At 57.2% G+C, this 15,452-nt stretch overlaps 9 protein-coding genes across 9 annotated transcripts; 4 read left to right on the top strand and 5 right to left on the bottom strand.

Moving 5' to 3' along the window:
- Window positions 1-582: 582 nt before the first annotated feature.
- Window positions 583-1,251, top strand: PHSY_002610 (hypothetical protein; the record flags this gene model as incomplete). Its single annotated transcript, XM_012333232.1, has 1 exon — window positions 583-1,251. The coding sequence occupies one exon, from the start codon at window positions 583-585 to the stop codon at window positions 1,249-1,251; it is 669 nt and encodes a 222-aa protein (XP_012188622.1).
- Window positions 1,252-1,350: 99 nt separating this feature from the next.
- On the bottom strand, window positions 1,351-5,175 carry PHSY_002609 (5'-3' exoribonuclease; the record flags this gene model as incomplete). The annotated part of the gene is made up of 1 exon (XM_012333231.1): window positions 1,351-5,175. One exon carries the CDS (start codon window positions 5,173-5,175, stop codon window positions 1,351-1,353), a length of 3,825 nt encoding a protein of 1,274 aa, XP_012188621.1.
- A 603-nt stretch (window positions 5,176-5,778) lies between these two features.
- PHSY_002608 (conserved fungal protein) lies at window positions 5,779-6,420 on the top strand (the record flags this gene model as incomplete). Its single annotated transcript, XM_012333230.1, has 1 exon — window positions 5,779-6,420. One exon carries the CDS (start codon window positions 5,779-5,781, stop codon window positions 6,418-6,420), a length of 642 nt encoding a protein of 213 aa, XP_012188620.1.
- Window positions 6,421-7,064: 644 nt separating this feature from the next.
- On the bottom strand, window positions 7,065-8,351 carry PHSY_002607 (macrophage activating glycoprotein; the record flags this gene model as incomplete). Its single annotated transcript, XM_012333229.1, has 2 exons — window positions 7,065-7,898; window positions 8,028-8,351. 2 exons carry the CDS (start codon window positions 8,349-8,351, stop codon window positions 7,065-7,067), a joined length of 1,158 nt encoding a protein of 385 aa, XP_012188619.1.
- A 663-nt stretch (window positions 8,352-9,014) lies between these two features.
- Window positions 9,015-9,281, top strand: PHSY_002606 (hypothetical protein; the record flags this gene model as incomplete). Its single annotated transcript, XM_012333228.1, has 1 exon — window positions 9,015-9,281. One exon carries the CDS (start codon window positions 9,015-9,017, stop codon window positions 9,279-9,281), a length of 267 nt encoding a protein of 88 aa, XP_012188618.1.
- Window positions 9,282-9,567: 286 nt separating this feature from the next.
- On the top strand, window positions 9,568-9,900 carry PHSY_002605 (hypothetical protein; the record flags this gene model as incomplete). Its single annotated transcript, XM_012333227.1, has 1 exon — window positions 9,568-9,900. The coding sequence occupies one exon, from the start codon at window positions 9,568-9,570 to the stop codon at window positions 9,898-9,900; it is 333 nt and encodes a 110-aa protein (XP_012188617.1).
- A 372-nt stretch (window positions 9,901-10,272) lies between these two features.
- Window positions 10,273-10,707, bottom strand: PHSY_002604 (hypothetical protein; the record flags this gene model as incomplete). Its single annotated transcript, XM_012333226.1, has 1 exon — window positions 10,273-10,707. One exon carries the CDS (start codon window positions 10,705-10,707, stop codon window positions 10,273-10,275), a length of 435 nt encoding a protein of 144 aa, XP_012188616.1.
- A 478-nt stretch (window positions 10,708-11,185) lies between these two features.
- PHSY_002603 (hypothetical protein) lies at window positions 11,186-11,983 on the bottom strand (the record flags this gene model as incomplete). The annotated part of the gene is made up of 1 exon (XM_012333225.1): window positions 11,186-11,983. One exon carries the CDS (start codon window positions 11,981-11,983, stop codon window positions 11,186-11,188), a length of 798 nt encoding a protein of 265 aa, XP_012188615.1.
- A 669-nt stretch (window positions 11,984-12,652) lies between these two features.
- On the bottom strand, window positions 12,653-15,397 carry PHSY_002602 (zinc finger protein; the record flags this gene model as incomplete). The annotated part of the gene is made up of 1 exon (XM_012333224.1): window positions 12,653-15,397. One exon carries the CDS (start codon window positions 15,395-15,397, stop codon window positions 12,653-12,655), a length of 2,745 nt encoding a protein of 914 aa, XP_012188614.1.
- Between the last annotated feature and the right edge of the window lie 55 nt (window positions 15,398-15,452).

The following is a 15,452-nucleotide window of genomic DNA, read 5'->3' as shown; positions in this document are numbered from 1 at the left end:
TTTTATCGGGGAGGCGATCGAGTCTGTTTCGCTGCCCGCGTGTGCCGAGGCGGGTGTTTCCCGTGTCCAGCAGCCATTTTTTTCCCGCTGCACACCGCAGAAAGAGAGAGACGGAGGGAGAGACGCTTTTGTTTGTAGGTTTCTCCGGCCACCATACGGTGCATATGGTGGGATACAGAGATGCAACCGGGAAATTACGATGGCCGTCGGTGATCATGATGTGTAGGTTTGTCCGAGTGGCGAGGAATAGTGCATTGGTGTTGTGCGTTCCCGTCCGACGGACGGGATGGTGTTCTTAACGGTGTCTCTCCCGGTGGTGAGGTCGTAAAGGGTAAGGATGAGATATAAGAAGGAGGTGTGTTGCGGTGAGGCTCGAAGGTCCCTACCACGCACATCCTTGACCGCTAATCCTTCCACAATAGACGTCTCAGAGCGTATCGCCTTCCGCACCAACATTGACGAGAATAAAGCGCACCTTCTGATCCTTCCACAGAATCACTAGAAGGTAGCATAGATCCTAGACTTCCGACGCTCAACACAGCAGACTTTCGTAGCCAAGCAACGAGAACAAAAGACACGACGATGACCGCATCTCCAAGCTTGGTCCGATCGACGTCTCGCAAGCTGAAAACCATGTTTTCCTCGTCCACCAAATCCACCGGGGGCTCCTCTTCCAGCAGCAGCGACGTCGAGTCCTCCAGCAGTCACTCCACCATCTCCTCCTCCAGCTCTTCGACGCATTCCTCACGCGCATCCTCGATGCGACGCAAGTCGCATCGAACCAAGACGCCTGAACCCGATCTGAGCATCCAAGCATCCACGTTCTCGTGGACCTGGAACTGGGACGACGACTCCTCCGCCGACGAGGACTTTGCTCCCGTCTTTCCGCACTTTCCCTCCACCCGACCGCCGATGCTGGTGACGGTGGAAGTGAGCCCACGAACGTCGATCGACACGGCATCGCGGCCGAGGGCAGAGTGGACGTTGCTACCCAATCGAGCCCTCGACTCGCTAGATCCCGACAGCTTCGACGTTAGCTACTTTAGCGACGACGATGACGATCAAGTCGAAGACTCTTTCCACCACCACCCTTCTCAACACAGCCTGTCGAAACACATCCCAAGGATCATCGTCACAACACCTCCACCTCCGGAGCCAAAGTCGATCAGGAAACCAAACAAGATCCGACGAAAACCTCCTCCGAGCTTCATCGTCGAGCCGGTGATCCTCGTGAACCCTTGCACAAGCTAGACGCTGCCCGCGGAGACTGAATAGAGGGATGATGCGGGAGAAAGAGATTCCGTGTGATTACAAATGTCTGTGTGAATGTGTGCTAAAGGAAAGGGCGGACTAGTAGAATGAGCCGTATGCTCCACCGTGACCTCCGTAAGAAGCGCCGTTGTTTCCGCCACGACCGGGACCACCGCGTCCAGATCCGCGACCGCCTCGACCACCGCCGCCGCCTCGGGCAGGAGGACCAGGTGGAGGAGCACCGTATCCTTGAGCAGGCGCACCGTACCCGCCGTAGCCACCGCCAGTACCGTACCCGCCATAACCCGCGCCGCCAGCAGGAGGAGCAGCACCGCCGTAACCTCCATACGCGGCAGGAGGAGCAGCTGCTGCAGGTGGAGGCGGACCACCTAGGCTCGGCAATCCGGCATAGCCTTGTTGTGGTTGTGGTGGGGCGGGATGCGGATGGCGTGCGCTTCCACCTCGACCGGCGCCAGGAGCAGGTCCGACGTGTGCACTGGGTTGCGTGTAGGCTGCGTACCGGTCGCCCCGGTTGGGACCTGGGGGGTAGGAAGGTGCCGAACCGCCGTAGCCTCCGTACCCTGAGGGAGGGGCAGCGCCGTAGCCTGCGTATGGATCGTAGCCGCCTGCCGGGGGGTAGGCTGGAGCAGACGCGTATGCTGCACCACCACCGCCTCCGCCTCCGTATCCGCCATAGTAGGCACCTCCATCTCGACCTGCGCTAGGACCGTATCCTCCACCACTACCATATCCACCATATCCTCCGTAATTGCCGTATCCGCCACCGCCACTTTGCGAATACTGTTGCTGATGATCCTGCGAATGTCCAGCGTGGCCTCCGTATCCCCCTCCACCACCGTAAGATCCGTGTCCGCCACCGCCACCACCATTTGCTCCTCCGCCGCGGTAGCTTGATCCACCGTGACCATTCTCCCCACCGCCACCATTTCCACCATTACGTTGCTGGCCGTTGTCGTTCCGATGGAAATCTCGACCGGGTCCACCACGATGACCACCGCGACCTCTACCGCGGCCCCGATTATCGGGACTTCCTCGCTTGACCCAGTCGATCTCCGCAGCCGACAGCACACGTTTGGGCGGCTTGAGGCCTTTGAGCAGTATCGAGCGATGCGGCGTCTTCTGCTCGGGGAAGTCGTACAGCACCGAGATGGAGCGGTCGTTGTGGATGTCGTGGAGAGCCTGGCTGGTGAGTGGTGAGTTGAAGGTCGAGCCGGGGACGCAAACCGGGTCGGGTTTCACGAACCCGGTGATTCCGCCGCTGAGGGCGGGGTTGACTGGGATCGGAGCGGGTTTGTCGCCGTCGTCTGAAACAGGTTTCTTGGCGTAGATCTCTTCGCACAGGAAGTCGTAGAGACGGGATTCGTTGCCGACAAACATGGTGTTGTTGCCGAACCCGTTGCGTCGAACTTCGTCTTCGCTGAGGAGCGGGTACTTCTCCTTGAGTGCATCAAGCAGACGCTTTTCGTCGATAAAGGGCAGCAGAGCGACACCTTGCCAGGCCATCTTCTTGCCATTCATGTCGATCTCGAATTCGCTGGGGTAGAAGTCGATGATCTCCGAGCTAGACTCGGTCATGAGAGGGTGGAACGCCGAGGGGATGGAAGCACGCGAGTCGGCGGGGAGTACGCCCATCAGCTGCTCGAACGGTTTGAAGGGTGAACCAAGGTCAAAGTTGATATCGAGCGACTCGAGGTCTTCGAAATCGGCGGCGAAGGGAGAAAAGTGGAAGGGGTAATACCATTGCCACGAAGGGACGCCTTGGTAGTAGTAGGCGAGAACCCAGCAGAGGCCTTCGATGTAGGATTTGACGACCTGTCGACGGAAGTCGGTGTCGGACAGATCGACGCCGAACTTTTCGCGGTAGTATCGCTCGCGGTAGCCAGGCTCCCACATCTTGACGGTGTCTTCGTAGTCGACGGTGCCGTCTGCGTTGACCTTGCGCTTCTTGACGGTGGTGACTGGATCGACATCTTCGTTGCCTTCGACGTCGTCGTTATCATCGCCTTCGTCGGCTGCTGCATCAGCGTCAGCGTCGCCATCGGCATCAGCATCTCCGTCAGCGTCGGCATCAGCCTCGGCAGCGGTGGCTTCGCCATCACCTCGAACGTCACCAGCTTCTGTCTTGGCAGCGGACTCGCCGACACTGGTGCCGTCTTCAACGTGATCGGCTTTGCGCTTCGTGCCAGCTGCAGTCGATGATGTCTTGTCATCGCCATCTCCGGCGTTGTCAGTGGAGGCAGCGGTTGCCTCGGCGCCCGATTCTGTCTTGACCTTCTTGACGGGAGGTTCTTCATTAGCGCCGTCCTGCTCGCTGGGTGCGCCACCCATGAGCTCGGCTTTGAGCGCCTCGGCGGCGTCCATGTTAGCTTGTCTCGCGGCGTTTCGGTCCCTGACCACCTGATTGTTGTCGCCACCGAGTACAACGGCCTTTTTGCGTGGGTCGTACGACTTGTTGCTCGTATTAGCCTGATCGCGAGCCTCTTGAGCAGAGACACCGTTGAAAGCAGGCTTCTCGGTCTCGTGTGCAGGTCGCTTCTTACTCATGACCTCGACCATGGATCCGTTGCCAAAGTTGCCCTCGTCGAGCTCTTTCTCCCTACGCTGCTGCATCTCTTCGCGTCGCTTCCTGTTGTTCTCGCGCCTGTCCTCGTCCTCCTTCCTACGACGGAAAATGTCATCTTCTTCGGAAGCGAGACCGCTGAGGATGAGCTGGGCACGACCGAGCTCGACACGACCGTGGTTGGTGAGGTAGCCGCCCATGGCGGGAAGCTCCTTTTTCCAGATTCGGAGAAGCGTGTCGATTGCACCATCCCTGATCTCGAGCGAGGGCAGATGGGGCAAGAAATCGTTACCGACGAAGAAGATGAGGAAGACCCAATCGTCGATGGCTCGTTCGAGGTCAAAGGCAAAGGGCAACTGAGGGATGTTGAGTTCGACCTCGAGATATTCGCGGAGGGTCGCTACATCCAAAAAGATGAAGGGTTTCTTCTCGGGTGGGGTGGGGGCGATCTCGTCGTGCTCGCCCGACTTCTTTTTGGCAGCACCTGTGCAGCTTGCAGCGAAGTGGCCAGGTTGACCGCAGATGTTGCAGGTCTTGGGCTTGTTGTCGGCAGCAAAGACGTCTTCACGAAGCACCTTGAAGTAAGGTTCGTGAGTAGCGAGCGAAAGCATGATGAGATCGGCATCAAGACCGTAGATGACATGCTTGGTGTTGGGATCGTGTTCGGGATGGGATCGCTGACGTCGAATGTGCTCCATGATCTTGTGCTCTCCCTCACCGGGAACGCTGGCATCGGAGATGATGACCTGAACGTCTTTCCAACCAGGGTCGGTGTTAATCTTCTGCGCCACCCAGTATCGCAATGAGGCGGCCAGGAGGTCCATGAAAGGCGTACCGGGCGTGATGGCGTTGGAATCCCAAGCTTTCTTGGACTCGAGCGCGTCATCGGTGACGGGGAGACCCTTTGCCTTCCACTCTGCCAGAGCGGCTTCCTTCTCCTCGTGCTTTTCTCGCGCCTCTTTGGCGGCACGGAAACGACGCGATCGCTGCTGGTTCATCTTTGCACGCGGCGCAACACCGTCGATGGCCATCATGAGGAGTCGACGCGGACGCACCATGTTGACGACGCGTTCTGTGTAGGCGAAGACCTCTACCATCATCTCTTCTTCGGTCTCGGGAGCTGGTTTGCCCTCTGGATGTGTACATGGATGCACAATACCATTCATATCTAGGTATAAACAGTCGAACTCCTCGCCATTTGGATTCGGCGTGGAGGTGTCGAGGGGCAGTGTGATCTCAGTGCCATCTGGACCGGGAGCTGTCTTGGGATCCTCCTCTTGCACCGACGACACGATGCGAGGGTACTTTTTGGAAAGCCATCTGAAAAGAGCGGGAACACCCATGGTTGGTGATTATGTGTCGAGGAAGAAGCGCTACGGTTATTGCGAGCGTAGCGTGGTGGTTGAAAAGCGTGCGCAGCGGCAGCGGTTGCGAAGGCAAGCCAGGTTTCTAGACCCGATGCTCAGTTGTAGAGGCTCTGTGATCGAAGGGGAATGAACGCGGAACAGTCGTTGTCAGACAGTGGAGAGAAATGATCGTAGAGAGATTGCCTGCTTTGTAGTCTGTCGTGGATACCAACTCGCTCTATGCGTTAGTACGAGAGCAAGAGGACGGATAGCTGGTGGTAATGTCGACGATGGAGGCACAAAGATGACGAGAAGAAAAAGTTGACAGATTTCTCATTGCCGAAAGCCGCTCAGGTCCCGTCAACACCGCTCAACTGCCTCGGTTTTGGTTGTCAGAATTATTCTTTTTGGGGTCTTTCTTCAGTGCGGAGATTCAATGACTGCTAAGATCGGGTGACCGATTGCTCAACCACATGGTGCATCGGGACCCCACATTCGAACTTGGCACGTTGCATCGACTTATACTCCACCTTATCCGTTCGATTTGGTGTCACACTTCACTTCATTGCTCGAGATTTCTCCTCGGCTCTGACCGGCAAGATGGCTGCTGCGGACGCCAAGCCGACCAACGTATACATCCATCGACAGGCAGGGACGCCCAAATCCTGCTTTGTCTGCTACAAGAGCTCACCGCACGTGCTCGTCTCGCAGTCAATACCTACCCTCGACTTTCTCTACGTCTGCCATGCACACCTCGCCGATCGCCATTTTGCGACCAAGCTCTCGGACCCCGCTTCCTCGCCTTCAGCAGCGACGTCAGGTGAGCGACTGCCTGACAAAGTGAGTCAGGACGAGATCGCAAAGATCAAGGCGGAGTATGAAGCCAAGCAAAAGGCAAAGGAGGCCGCGAAGGATAGCGACAAGGATAAGCAGGCTAGCAAGCCTTTCACCGCTATGGGAGTAGCAGGCAGTGTTTTCTCCACCGTCACGTCCACCGTCTCTGGCCTCGCATCCTCTGCCATCAGTTCCATACCCGGAGAGGCACCAGCTTCGACGGCAGCCGCAACAACACCAAGTCCTGCAGCAGCGGAGACACTCGCCAAACAGCATCCGCTGCATGCAAAGTACGCCCTGCATCGGGAGTTCTATGCAGCTAGAGTACGCGAATGGAACAACAAGATGGTCAAGAAAAAGGAGAAGGAGCTCAACATGCCACCCGCTCCGAGAAACGCTCTGTCTTGATCGAGTCGCTGGGTCCAAATTTGGTCCTAATGTTCATAGCGGTACTCGAAGAGCCATTATCAGACGGGATTGCAGCGATCAACAGCCTCACATGCCAATCGGAAGCAGAACAGTTGCCAACGGAGTCGATCCGACTCAATCGGTCCTTCCGCGACAAGCATCCAGCACGGGCTTGAGCACAGTACCCTTACACGACCTGCAGAACCTTCAGGCTCGCGGATCGGCACACGTTCCGGCATCGGAACAAGGTCCGACACAGTCTCTGTAACGAGATCACAAAAGCACACAGGCTGCTCACGCCCAATTAGATCGGAGCCGTCGTGTCGACGAAAAGCGAACGCACATCCAACGGGCGCAAGATCGCGATAAAAAGAAACGAATGTGGAAATATTCAACGCATGTCGAACAGGGGCGACCAGGCCAAACAAAAGGAGAAAGTTAAGATAGACAATGGAAACGAAAGTGAAAGGACGGAGCAATGCTATGTATGAGAGAATGCCAGATTTGAGACCGGCTTTGATTGGGACAAGAGATTGTTCGTGGTTTTGACCAAACATTGGGAGCCTGGCTCGATGGCCTTACGACAGAAAGGAAATGCAAGCGTAGTCAAACGATGCGAGGTTGGCGATCGACTCCAAGCATGCTTAGAGGAGGTAGGCGCCAGCGGCGACGGCGGCGACCGAGGCAAAGATGCCGAAAGCGGAGGCGACGAGCGAAGAGGAGGCGCCCGAGGTGCTGCCGCTGGAGCTGCTGCCAGACGACGAAGAGCCGCTGCTGCCCGACGAGCCAGAGCCCGTAGCCGCGGCGCCAGAGCCAGAGCTGGAGCCACGAGCCGATGTGGACATGGAGCGGGAAGCGGAAGACGAGGTGGTGGCAGCCGACGACGACGACGAGACGAGCGACTTGATGCCATTCGAGATCGAGGCGGTGGTCTGGCAGTTCGAGGTGCTAGGGGTGGAGTAGGCGGCGGTAGGTGTGGTCTGATCGGCAGCGCCGTTGGTGTACGAGTAAGTAGTTCCGGCGACGACATACTCGCCAGTGTAGTACTGGTGGAAGGTCGAAGTCTGTCCGTTGCCCTGAGGGTAGAGACCGGGTGGGTAGGCGGCATCACCCTCGCAGGTCTCGAAGACGTTGTCGGCATAGTTACCGGGCATGACAAAGTTGCAGCCCATAACGTCGAGCTCGTGCTGGCACTCGAGGGCGGTGGGAGCCTGCTCCGAGCCAGCGATGCAGATACGGAAGCAGAGCTGGTTGTACGAAACGTAGTTCATCCACTCCTCGTAGAAGACATCCTGTCCGGACACGTTGGAGGTGACGTTACCGCCGACGGGGTTGCCCATGTTGGTGGCGCCGTGAGGGTCGAGCTCACCACCCTCGTCACCAGCGACAAGGCCGATCTTGGTGAAGTCACCGAGAGCCATGAGTTGGACGTAAAGGGGAGTCTTGACGAAGTGGGCAGCAGTGACGGTACCGTCGGGCTGTGATCATCGAAGAAGGGTCCAGCAAAGCGAGGCAAGGCAAGGCGAAAAGTGGAAAAAGCGTGGTCAGCGAATGTTTGCCGTGGTGTTCGTTCATAAAACGGCCTGTTGCGCGGTTACAAAACTTACAATCACACGGGCATTGTTACGGGGCTTGGTGCAGTAAGCGACAGTCTCGCCCTCGACGTTGCCAATGACGGTACCGGGAACCTGGGGGCCGAATGTGCACCAATCCTCGACCGAGTTGAGCGAAGCAAGGCGAGAGTCGGAGGTCTGGTTGATGGCGGTGTTGAGCTGAGGAGCCGAAGGGTTGGTGGGGCCGTTCTTGTTGGTACCCCTGACACCTGGGTACGAGGCACTAGGTGTACCATATCGGAAGGCAGGAACCGACTGAGCCGAGACACCAGCGGCGAGAGCGGCGAGCGCAGCAGAAGCAGCAACAACAGACTTCATTTTTGTCGGTGTTGATTGATCTTGTATCGACGAGGTGGTGATGACGATGAGAAGGGTATCAGGTCCTCGAGTCCGAAGAGGGTGACGAAGACAAAAACGATCGTGTTGAAGACGAGGGTCGAGAAAGAAAGAAAGGAAGGTGCTTGCGAAGTCGAGAAAGCTAAGGAGCGTGTGGTAGGTAGAGGTAGTAAGGCAAGATGATGAGCGAGCAGACTAAGACGCCGAGCGATGATGGGTGGCAGAGACAGAACAGCAGCGACGGGGCAGCACAGCAAACAGGAAGCAGAGGCGAAAATAGGGGCGAGAAGAAGGAGAGCAGGGAGAGGAGAACAACAGACTCGAAATTGCAGTTTGCAGCGCCGACACGCGCGTGTTGCTTTCAATGTGGTTGTGTTGTGTCTGTTCATCCCACTGTCTATGTGGGCAAACACACACACACAGAGACACACTGCCATTGGGCCATGACCCACACAGAGGCTTCTCGGTGGCGGCAGACAAGATGCAGCACCCAAGCTTACTTGAAGCTAGAGCCTAGAACTGCCAACGCTTTCGTTCTTTTCCGACACGCAAGCAAGCAAGATGAACGCACTCACTCACTCAAACCACTTGTAATGGATGTCGACTGAGGTTTACTGAAGGCTGGAGTGAGCATCGGCGACCGCAATGGTTTCGAAACACGAGGCTTCGGAACTCAGCGGTCAGATCGCCACGAGAAGCATGGAAGCGATGAACAGCCAGCTCGGAGATCAAAAGCCCGCGATCGATTCCCAGAGCAAAGCAGCTCTGAAACCCCGCTTCGTCCTGACACTGCCCTCCTGCATCGAGACGATCAGCCATGCAGAATGCTCGCCAGCCCGTACAGCCCGTCCAGCCGCCTTGCTGCTGTACGAACGACTCGATTGCCGCTGCTGCTTCACTGCTCTCGACTGACTCGACGACGTTCGACCCGAACAAAGGCGCATGCGATGCAAAGGGTTAGGAGCAGCAGCGCACGAGCGACAACGCATCATTGTAGTGCGCTTGCATGCAGCCTGCGGGAGGGTGTAGGCTCCGCCGACAAAGAGCGGCGGATCCAAGCCTGACGCGCAGAACCACAGGCGAGACTTGGTCGCGGAAGTGGTTGGCTTGCCTATGGCCGCGGCGGGCGGTGCCAATCGGCAATTCCGGTTTCAACTCGCCCACGGCAAAGTGCGTTGAGCAAAAATAACGAACCTCGATGCTGTTCGGTGACTTGCACAGTGGTTTGAGTCTCATCGATGACCTGCTCTGCTCTGCTGTGTGCGGGATGCCGAATTGGATTTCCCGAGACACCCGCATGGTCGACGCTGCGAGATACGTTACTAGCCCGGTCGATAACAGACGACTCGCGGAGAAGCCGCTGAATGTCCTTCTTGTTTTGCGGTCACTGAGGCTCTGTGCGTCCGTCCGGCTGCTTGTTGCACGTTGCGTTCCAATCGAATGGCAGGAGGTGCCTTGCAGCACCGACCCGGTAGCATCCTTCTCTGGAATCGACCACGCGCTTCACGAGGGACAATTCTTCCTCTCATGACCGGAGCACAGCATACCAGCACTGGCCATTCTGTTAGCAAAGCAGAGGAAGCTCTCGGCGGTCGAGTGCCCTTGACCGAGGTAGATGCTGCGTCTATTTTGTCTGTGGCCACTTTGCCACAAACACACACAAGAAGAACGTGGGACCAGCCAGTCGGCCCGCGAATCTCGTCTTTGCGAAGTTTGATAGGCCGCCAAGCAGTGTCAAACTCGCATCGAGGGAAAGAACCGAAATGCCAAGAAATTCGAGTCCACGTCGCCAATGCAGATCGTGCATGTCTGGGCATTTTCGCCTCGACTGCCAGAGAGACCAACACACTGGCGTACCTGCTGAGAATTGAATTGAACTGAATTGCTGTAATCAATCTTTGATTCAAGTTTCAAATTTCGACTTTGGGTTTGCCTCGGTCGGATCTTCATGCAGCGCGACCACTGCGCATGCCAAGCCACGGACAGTGCACGCTTCTACAGCTCCACGTCCTTTCTGTTGCATTTTTCGTGCACAGCGTGTGTCGACACGAGGGAGTAGGCTCGACGGGTCAAGGTCGAAAGGCGAGAAACGTTCGGTGTCGACCTTCTGGTGCATGCTCAGCTCCGTCCATCTTATTCCATCGGAAGCTCGAATAAGATGATGTTCCCTTTGCACGTCGACCGACAATGACGGCGGACGGCTTTGGATGGCTATCAGCCGCCGTCGGTGTTCGTCGTTGCCTTCTGCCTCGGGTAGCGATTCCACCTCGTCCGATGGTTCAGGCCCGGGTCCAACATACAAAATGATATGCCTGGCCAGGTAGGCTCTTCCTTCCATGGAAGGATTTTCGCTGCAGCCCACTGGTACCGATGCATCACTCGACCATGCGATTCTTCTTTTGAGGCTTGGAGCGAGAGAACCTTCTCTCCGAGCTTGGTAGATGCTACGCTTATCTGTAGTGGCCTGGTCGCCCTGGTCGCCCTGGTCGATCGATCGATCGAAAATCGCATGCCAACGTGGCAACCCGATTGGTTCTCATTTCCGACTCCTTTTTACGGCCTCTTTTTCCTTGCCCCTTTTTCTGATCCTATCCCTAACATTAGTGACCAAAAAAATCCCGTCCTCGACTCGAGGTGCCGGCAACCTCGTGCTGAGTCGCCGTAACGACTTAACCACAATCACAGCGGTGCCATTCAAGGTACAGACAGGGGAAGATCAGCGAGCGACGAGAGTCCATGTGTTGCATTGCGAGGTGACGAGTAAAATTTGCGACAGAATGTAGATGCAAGGTGCGAAGCGTAGGTTGCCACGAGGGCTACAGCTTCGACTTGAGTTGCTGGTGACGGCGAGAGTGGAGATGCCGGGAATGCGGCACGGACTGTTCGCTCGAGCGCGAGCGCCTTCCCGAAGCACTGCTAATTTGACGAGCAGAAGTGCTACCGCCACCCGTGGCCGGAAGCTCATCATTGCGACCTTGTGAAAGCGCATCGTGCGCGACATCGGCTCGATTCGACTCCTTGCGCCACTCTCGATGTACCAGAGTGCTCGGCGCGACGCCGAACTGGTCATTGATGCCCTTCAACGCCAACTCCTTCACCAGGATCACTCTGGCAAGCGCGTAGTGGTGGATCGCGTGAAGACCGCAGAACCACAGCTCCCTACCTACAGTGCTGTCCATCTCGACGACAAATGGCGTCGTCGCGCACAGCCGCAGCGACTGGTTGTACAGTCGACCATTCGAACCTTCAAAGATTCGGTACAGTCGATCGGTGGTGCGTTCAAACTCGCGCAGTGATGTCGAGACCGAAGTCTCCATGTCGACCAGCTTGGATGCGATGCGCGAATCGTAGTCGACACGCAACACCGCCCTCGAGTCTGTTTGAAAGCGATGCTGCCAGTCAGCGATGGCATCTGTGAGGATTCGGAGATGGTCGAGCACGTGTCGAAAGTGCTTGCCCGGTGTTGAGCCGGCGATGACCTTGCTTTCGAACGTGTAGGATGAGTCGGTGATGGTTCTGGATCGCAGGAGGTCCACCGCCTGGTTCATGATCTGCGCCGTGCATGAGAGAACGCTCTCCTCTGCCTCCTTCCAAGAGGACGCCGATGCTGCCATGACGACGATGGTGTTGCAGCTGTTTCCGACCGATCGATCGTACTTTTGCTTGAAGGAAAGCGACGCAGCGATGTGAATGCGAGTCTTGCAGATAGAGCTCCTTGCGATGCGCTATTGATTGTCTCGCAGCTGCCGACGGTGGTGGAGAGCACGAAAGGTAGGCCTCGCTATGCTGAGCGGCAACGATGACTGAGCCAGCTGGTGTTGCACAGTTCCGAAGCAATCCGGCCCGCGTTAACTTTTTTTTTTTTGGTGAGGTAAAGTTTCAAGCAAGGCACAAACCTATCGGCAAAATGCCTCCACTCGACCCGTGTCTCAAAAAGAAGGGGTTTTGTTGAGTTGAAACGTGTTTCACCGTTGCGCCTCGTAAAGCTCGCGCCCCTCTTGGAGGTTGCCAGACGGCACCAGTTCCCCACAGTGCTTCTTGCTGTGCAGTAGGAGGACCCTGCATGATTCCGCTTCATGCTCTTTCATTGAATCGCAGCCCATCGACCTGAACTCATGCGTCGTGGTCCGTCATTGCTGTCAAGCTACTTCTCTTTCACACACACACTCATACAATCCTGGCTCATAAGGGGGGGCAATTTGTACAAAGACTCGAAACTAGATGAATTCTTGATTCATGCTAGAATTGCAGTGCAGATGAACAAAGGATGCTCTCCCTAAAACTCAATGACGAAAGTTGCACGAGTCTCCTGATCGACAGTTGCCCTGAGCGAAGAATTTGCACTGAACCGTGTACCGCCTGGATCCTCGTTGGCTCGGTCCTGAGTCCCAACTGCTGTCGTTGCCGTAGCGGTAAGTTCTCGGCGCCGTTGACGATAGCCCGTACGATTGGCCTGGCGGCTGGTACGTGTTGGCGCTATTGTGGCGATAGTCTTGATGGAATTCTCCCGGGTAGCTCTCTTGGCGCTGTTCTGAGCCTGCGTCGTTGGCTCGGTACGTCTGCTGCCAATAGCTCGGTCGTTCGCTTGTGTCGAGAGCGCTTGGAGCAATCTGCGATCCGTTCGACCTCGACAGACTCGACAGCAGGCTCGACAGTCCGTCGCTGGTCACGTTGGACGATACCATTGCACTGTTGACCGCGTTCGAGTTGGCTCCGCTGCCCTGAGCAGCCGTAAGGATCGACTGGAGCTGGTTCACGTCAAAGTTGAGTGCTGCAGCTGGGGCACCTTGCGATCCTGTATTCGAGCTGCCGGCAGCGACACCGCCCACAGACTGTCCCACCTTGGCTAGCAGCTCGCTGAGATTGGCTGACGAAGGGATAGCTGGGCTCGTCTCCGAGGATGCTTGGGCGTCTGCAGCGGTATCTGCTTTATCCATGCCTTCCTTGACATCCATTTCATCGGCGCCCAAGACAGGCTCCTCCATCCACGGCGTGGGAATCTCCACAGCCTCGGATCGCATCAGATCAGCAGGCATCTCGGAGATCGTTCCTGGCTGCTCCAGCTCCGATTCGTCGGGACCCTCACGCTGCCCTCCAGCTTCTGAGATCTTCTCTTCGAGATTGGCTTTACGTTGCGTCTGGAACGGTCCTTCCATCGACTCGCTTCCGACGTCACCCGAGTCGGACATTGGAAGCAGCACTTCGCGTGGCTCGCGCCACTCCATCAACGCTTCCATCGTGGTGACGGACTGACCCAGTGCCAATCCCTCGCCGTGCGTATCGCCTGCGCCCTCCACGTGTGGCTCGTCGTCGTCATCCTGCCCGTAACAGACACGTTCGACGACCTTGACAGCCACCAGCTCGCTGTCTTCCCTCCATCTCACGCGCTTCTTGACCTTGATATTACTTTGCGCGGTTAGGGCAGCGTCGGCTTTCGTCGCTGCCGCTCGGTCGGCCGAGGAGGCGCCAGATAGCCTGCCCACCAAGCTCATGATGTCCTGATGAGCGTTCTGACGACTACCGCTCGCCGCGCTTGCAGTCGAGGAGCCGCTTGCAGTGGCGGGCTTTTTGGCGTTGCCAGTGTTGAAGAATGACAGACCCGGCTTTGCGTTCGTGCTGCTCGATGACGCTGAAGCAGCCTGGGGCTTCCGGATGCTTGCGGATCCTGCCGCCGCAGTCGTTTCCGTCTTGTACCGCTTGGAACTGGTATCGACTGCTGCAGCGCCATCAGCGGGCTTGCGCTTGACGCTTGGCGTTGACGACGAGCTGGAAGCCGCCGCCGACGGTGCGGACTCCTCGGCGTCCTCATCGGTGATCATCTTGGTCCATTTCGCCCTGATGCTGGCAGCCATTTTGCGCGCAGACGGATCCACCGCGCGTGCTGAGACGCCCGTCATGGCCTTGCCGATGCCTGCCTCTTGGTCCTTGAGGTAAGCCAGCTTCATGTCGACGTATTCCAGAATCGAGAGCAGAGGGATCAATGTATCTCTGTATCGCCGGCTGTGATCGGGAACAGCCTCCGTCACCTTCTTTGGAGGCACCGTCGATCGGAGCCAGGTTGACAGGATCTGTCGAGCTGCGGGAAGCGCCATCAACGAAGCAAAGAACCTCTTGCGGCCCGAGTCAGTGTAGCCTTTGCCGGTCTCGAGCTGGACGATGCTGTGCAACGTGTCAATGATGGCCCTGCGGTCCTCCGCGCCTGTGGGTCTCGCCCTCATAAATTTGCCGCTGGGGTCCAAGTCGCTCAGAATCTGGACGAATGCATGCGCCGCTTTCTGAGGCGTACGCTCCACCGAGAGGCGAGACAGCGGCTGCCTGGCCTTGTCCGAGAGCGATGGCATCTTGGCGTTTGCATTCACGGCACTGCCCGCTGCCGTCACGGTGCCACTAGCGCCAACACTGCCGTTGGCATTGCTCGCTCGTACCGAAGGCTTCACCGCCAGTGCTTTGGCCGGCGGAAGAGGGGGAGTGCCAGGCTCAGACGCCAAGTCGACGACGACGGGGAGAGAAGGGCTGCCGCCTGGTGTCTCGACCGTGTCGGTGGACGATGTCGGAGCCGGCGGTGCTTGCTGTTTGATGGTCGATTGGGCGACTCCAGGCAAGAATCCGAGCTTGGACTGTCGCAATTTGCTTGACTTCTTCTTAAGCCCAGCATCGACGGGAGTTGGTGAGTTGGATGCAGCGGAATTGGCAGGACCGATTGATCCTTGGACGTTTGTCGCATTGCCCTGGGTCTGACTGTGCGCCGCGCTTGGAGGGGCCGAACGAACCGAGGGCGATGCTGATGCTGTAGAGAAAGTCAGAGCACTCGATAGAGAATTGTCTGACGATCCTCTGAACAGTGTCGGATGCGAGGCTGTATGCGAAGCAACAGGTGGTGGCTGCATGTATGCGGCGCCTTGCGGCGGGTGGGAAACGCCGGGCGACTGAAATTGCATGAAGTTTTGCAATTGTGGATGCTGATCCTGCTGCGTCGTGGTGGGGAAGATGGCGCTGATCAATTCATGAGGATCCCTGCCTGGATACATGTCTTGAAGGCCGCGGAATGTGGCCTCATCGATCGAGAAGGAGCTTTCCGAGAAT

This window comes from Pseudozyma hubeiensis (assembly GCF_000403515.1).
Source record: "Pseudozyma hubeiensis SY62 DNA, scaffold: PHS27, whole genome shotgun sequence".
Taxonomy (NCBI): Eukaryota; Fungi; Basidiomycota; class Ustilaginomycetes; order Ustilaginales; family Ustilaginaceae; genus Pseudozyma; species Pseudozyma hubeiensis.
The sequence above is the reverse complement of the archived record's forward strand: the minus strand, read 5'-3'. Positions and strand labels throughout refer to the sequence as shown.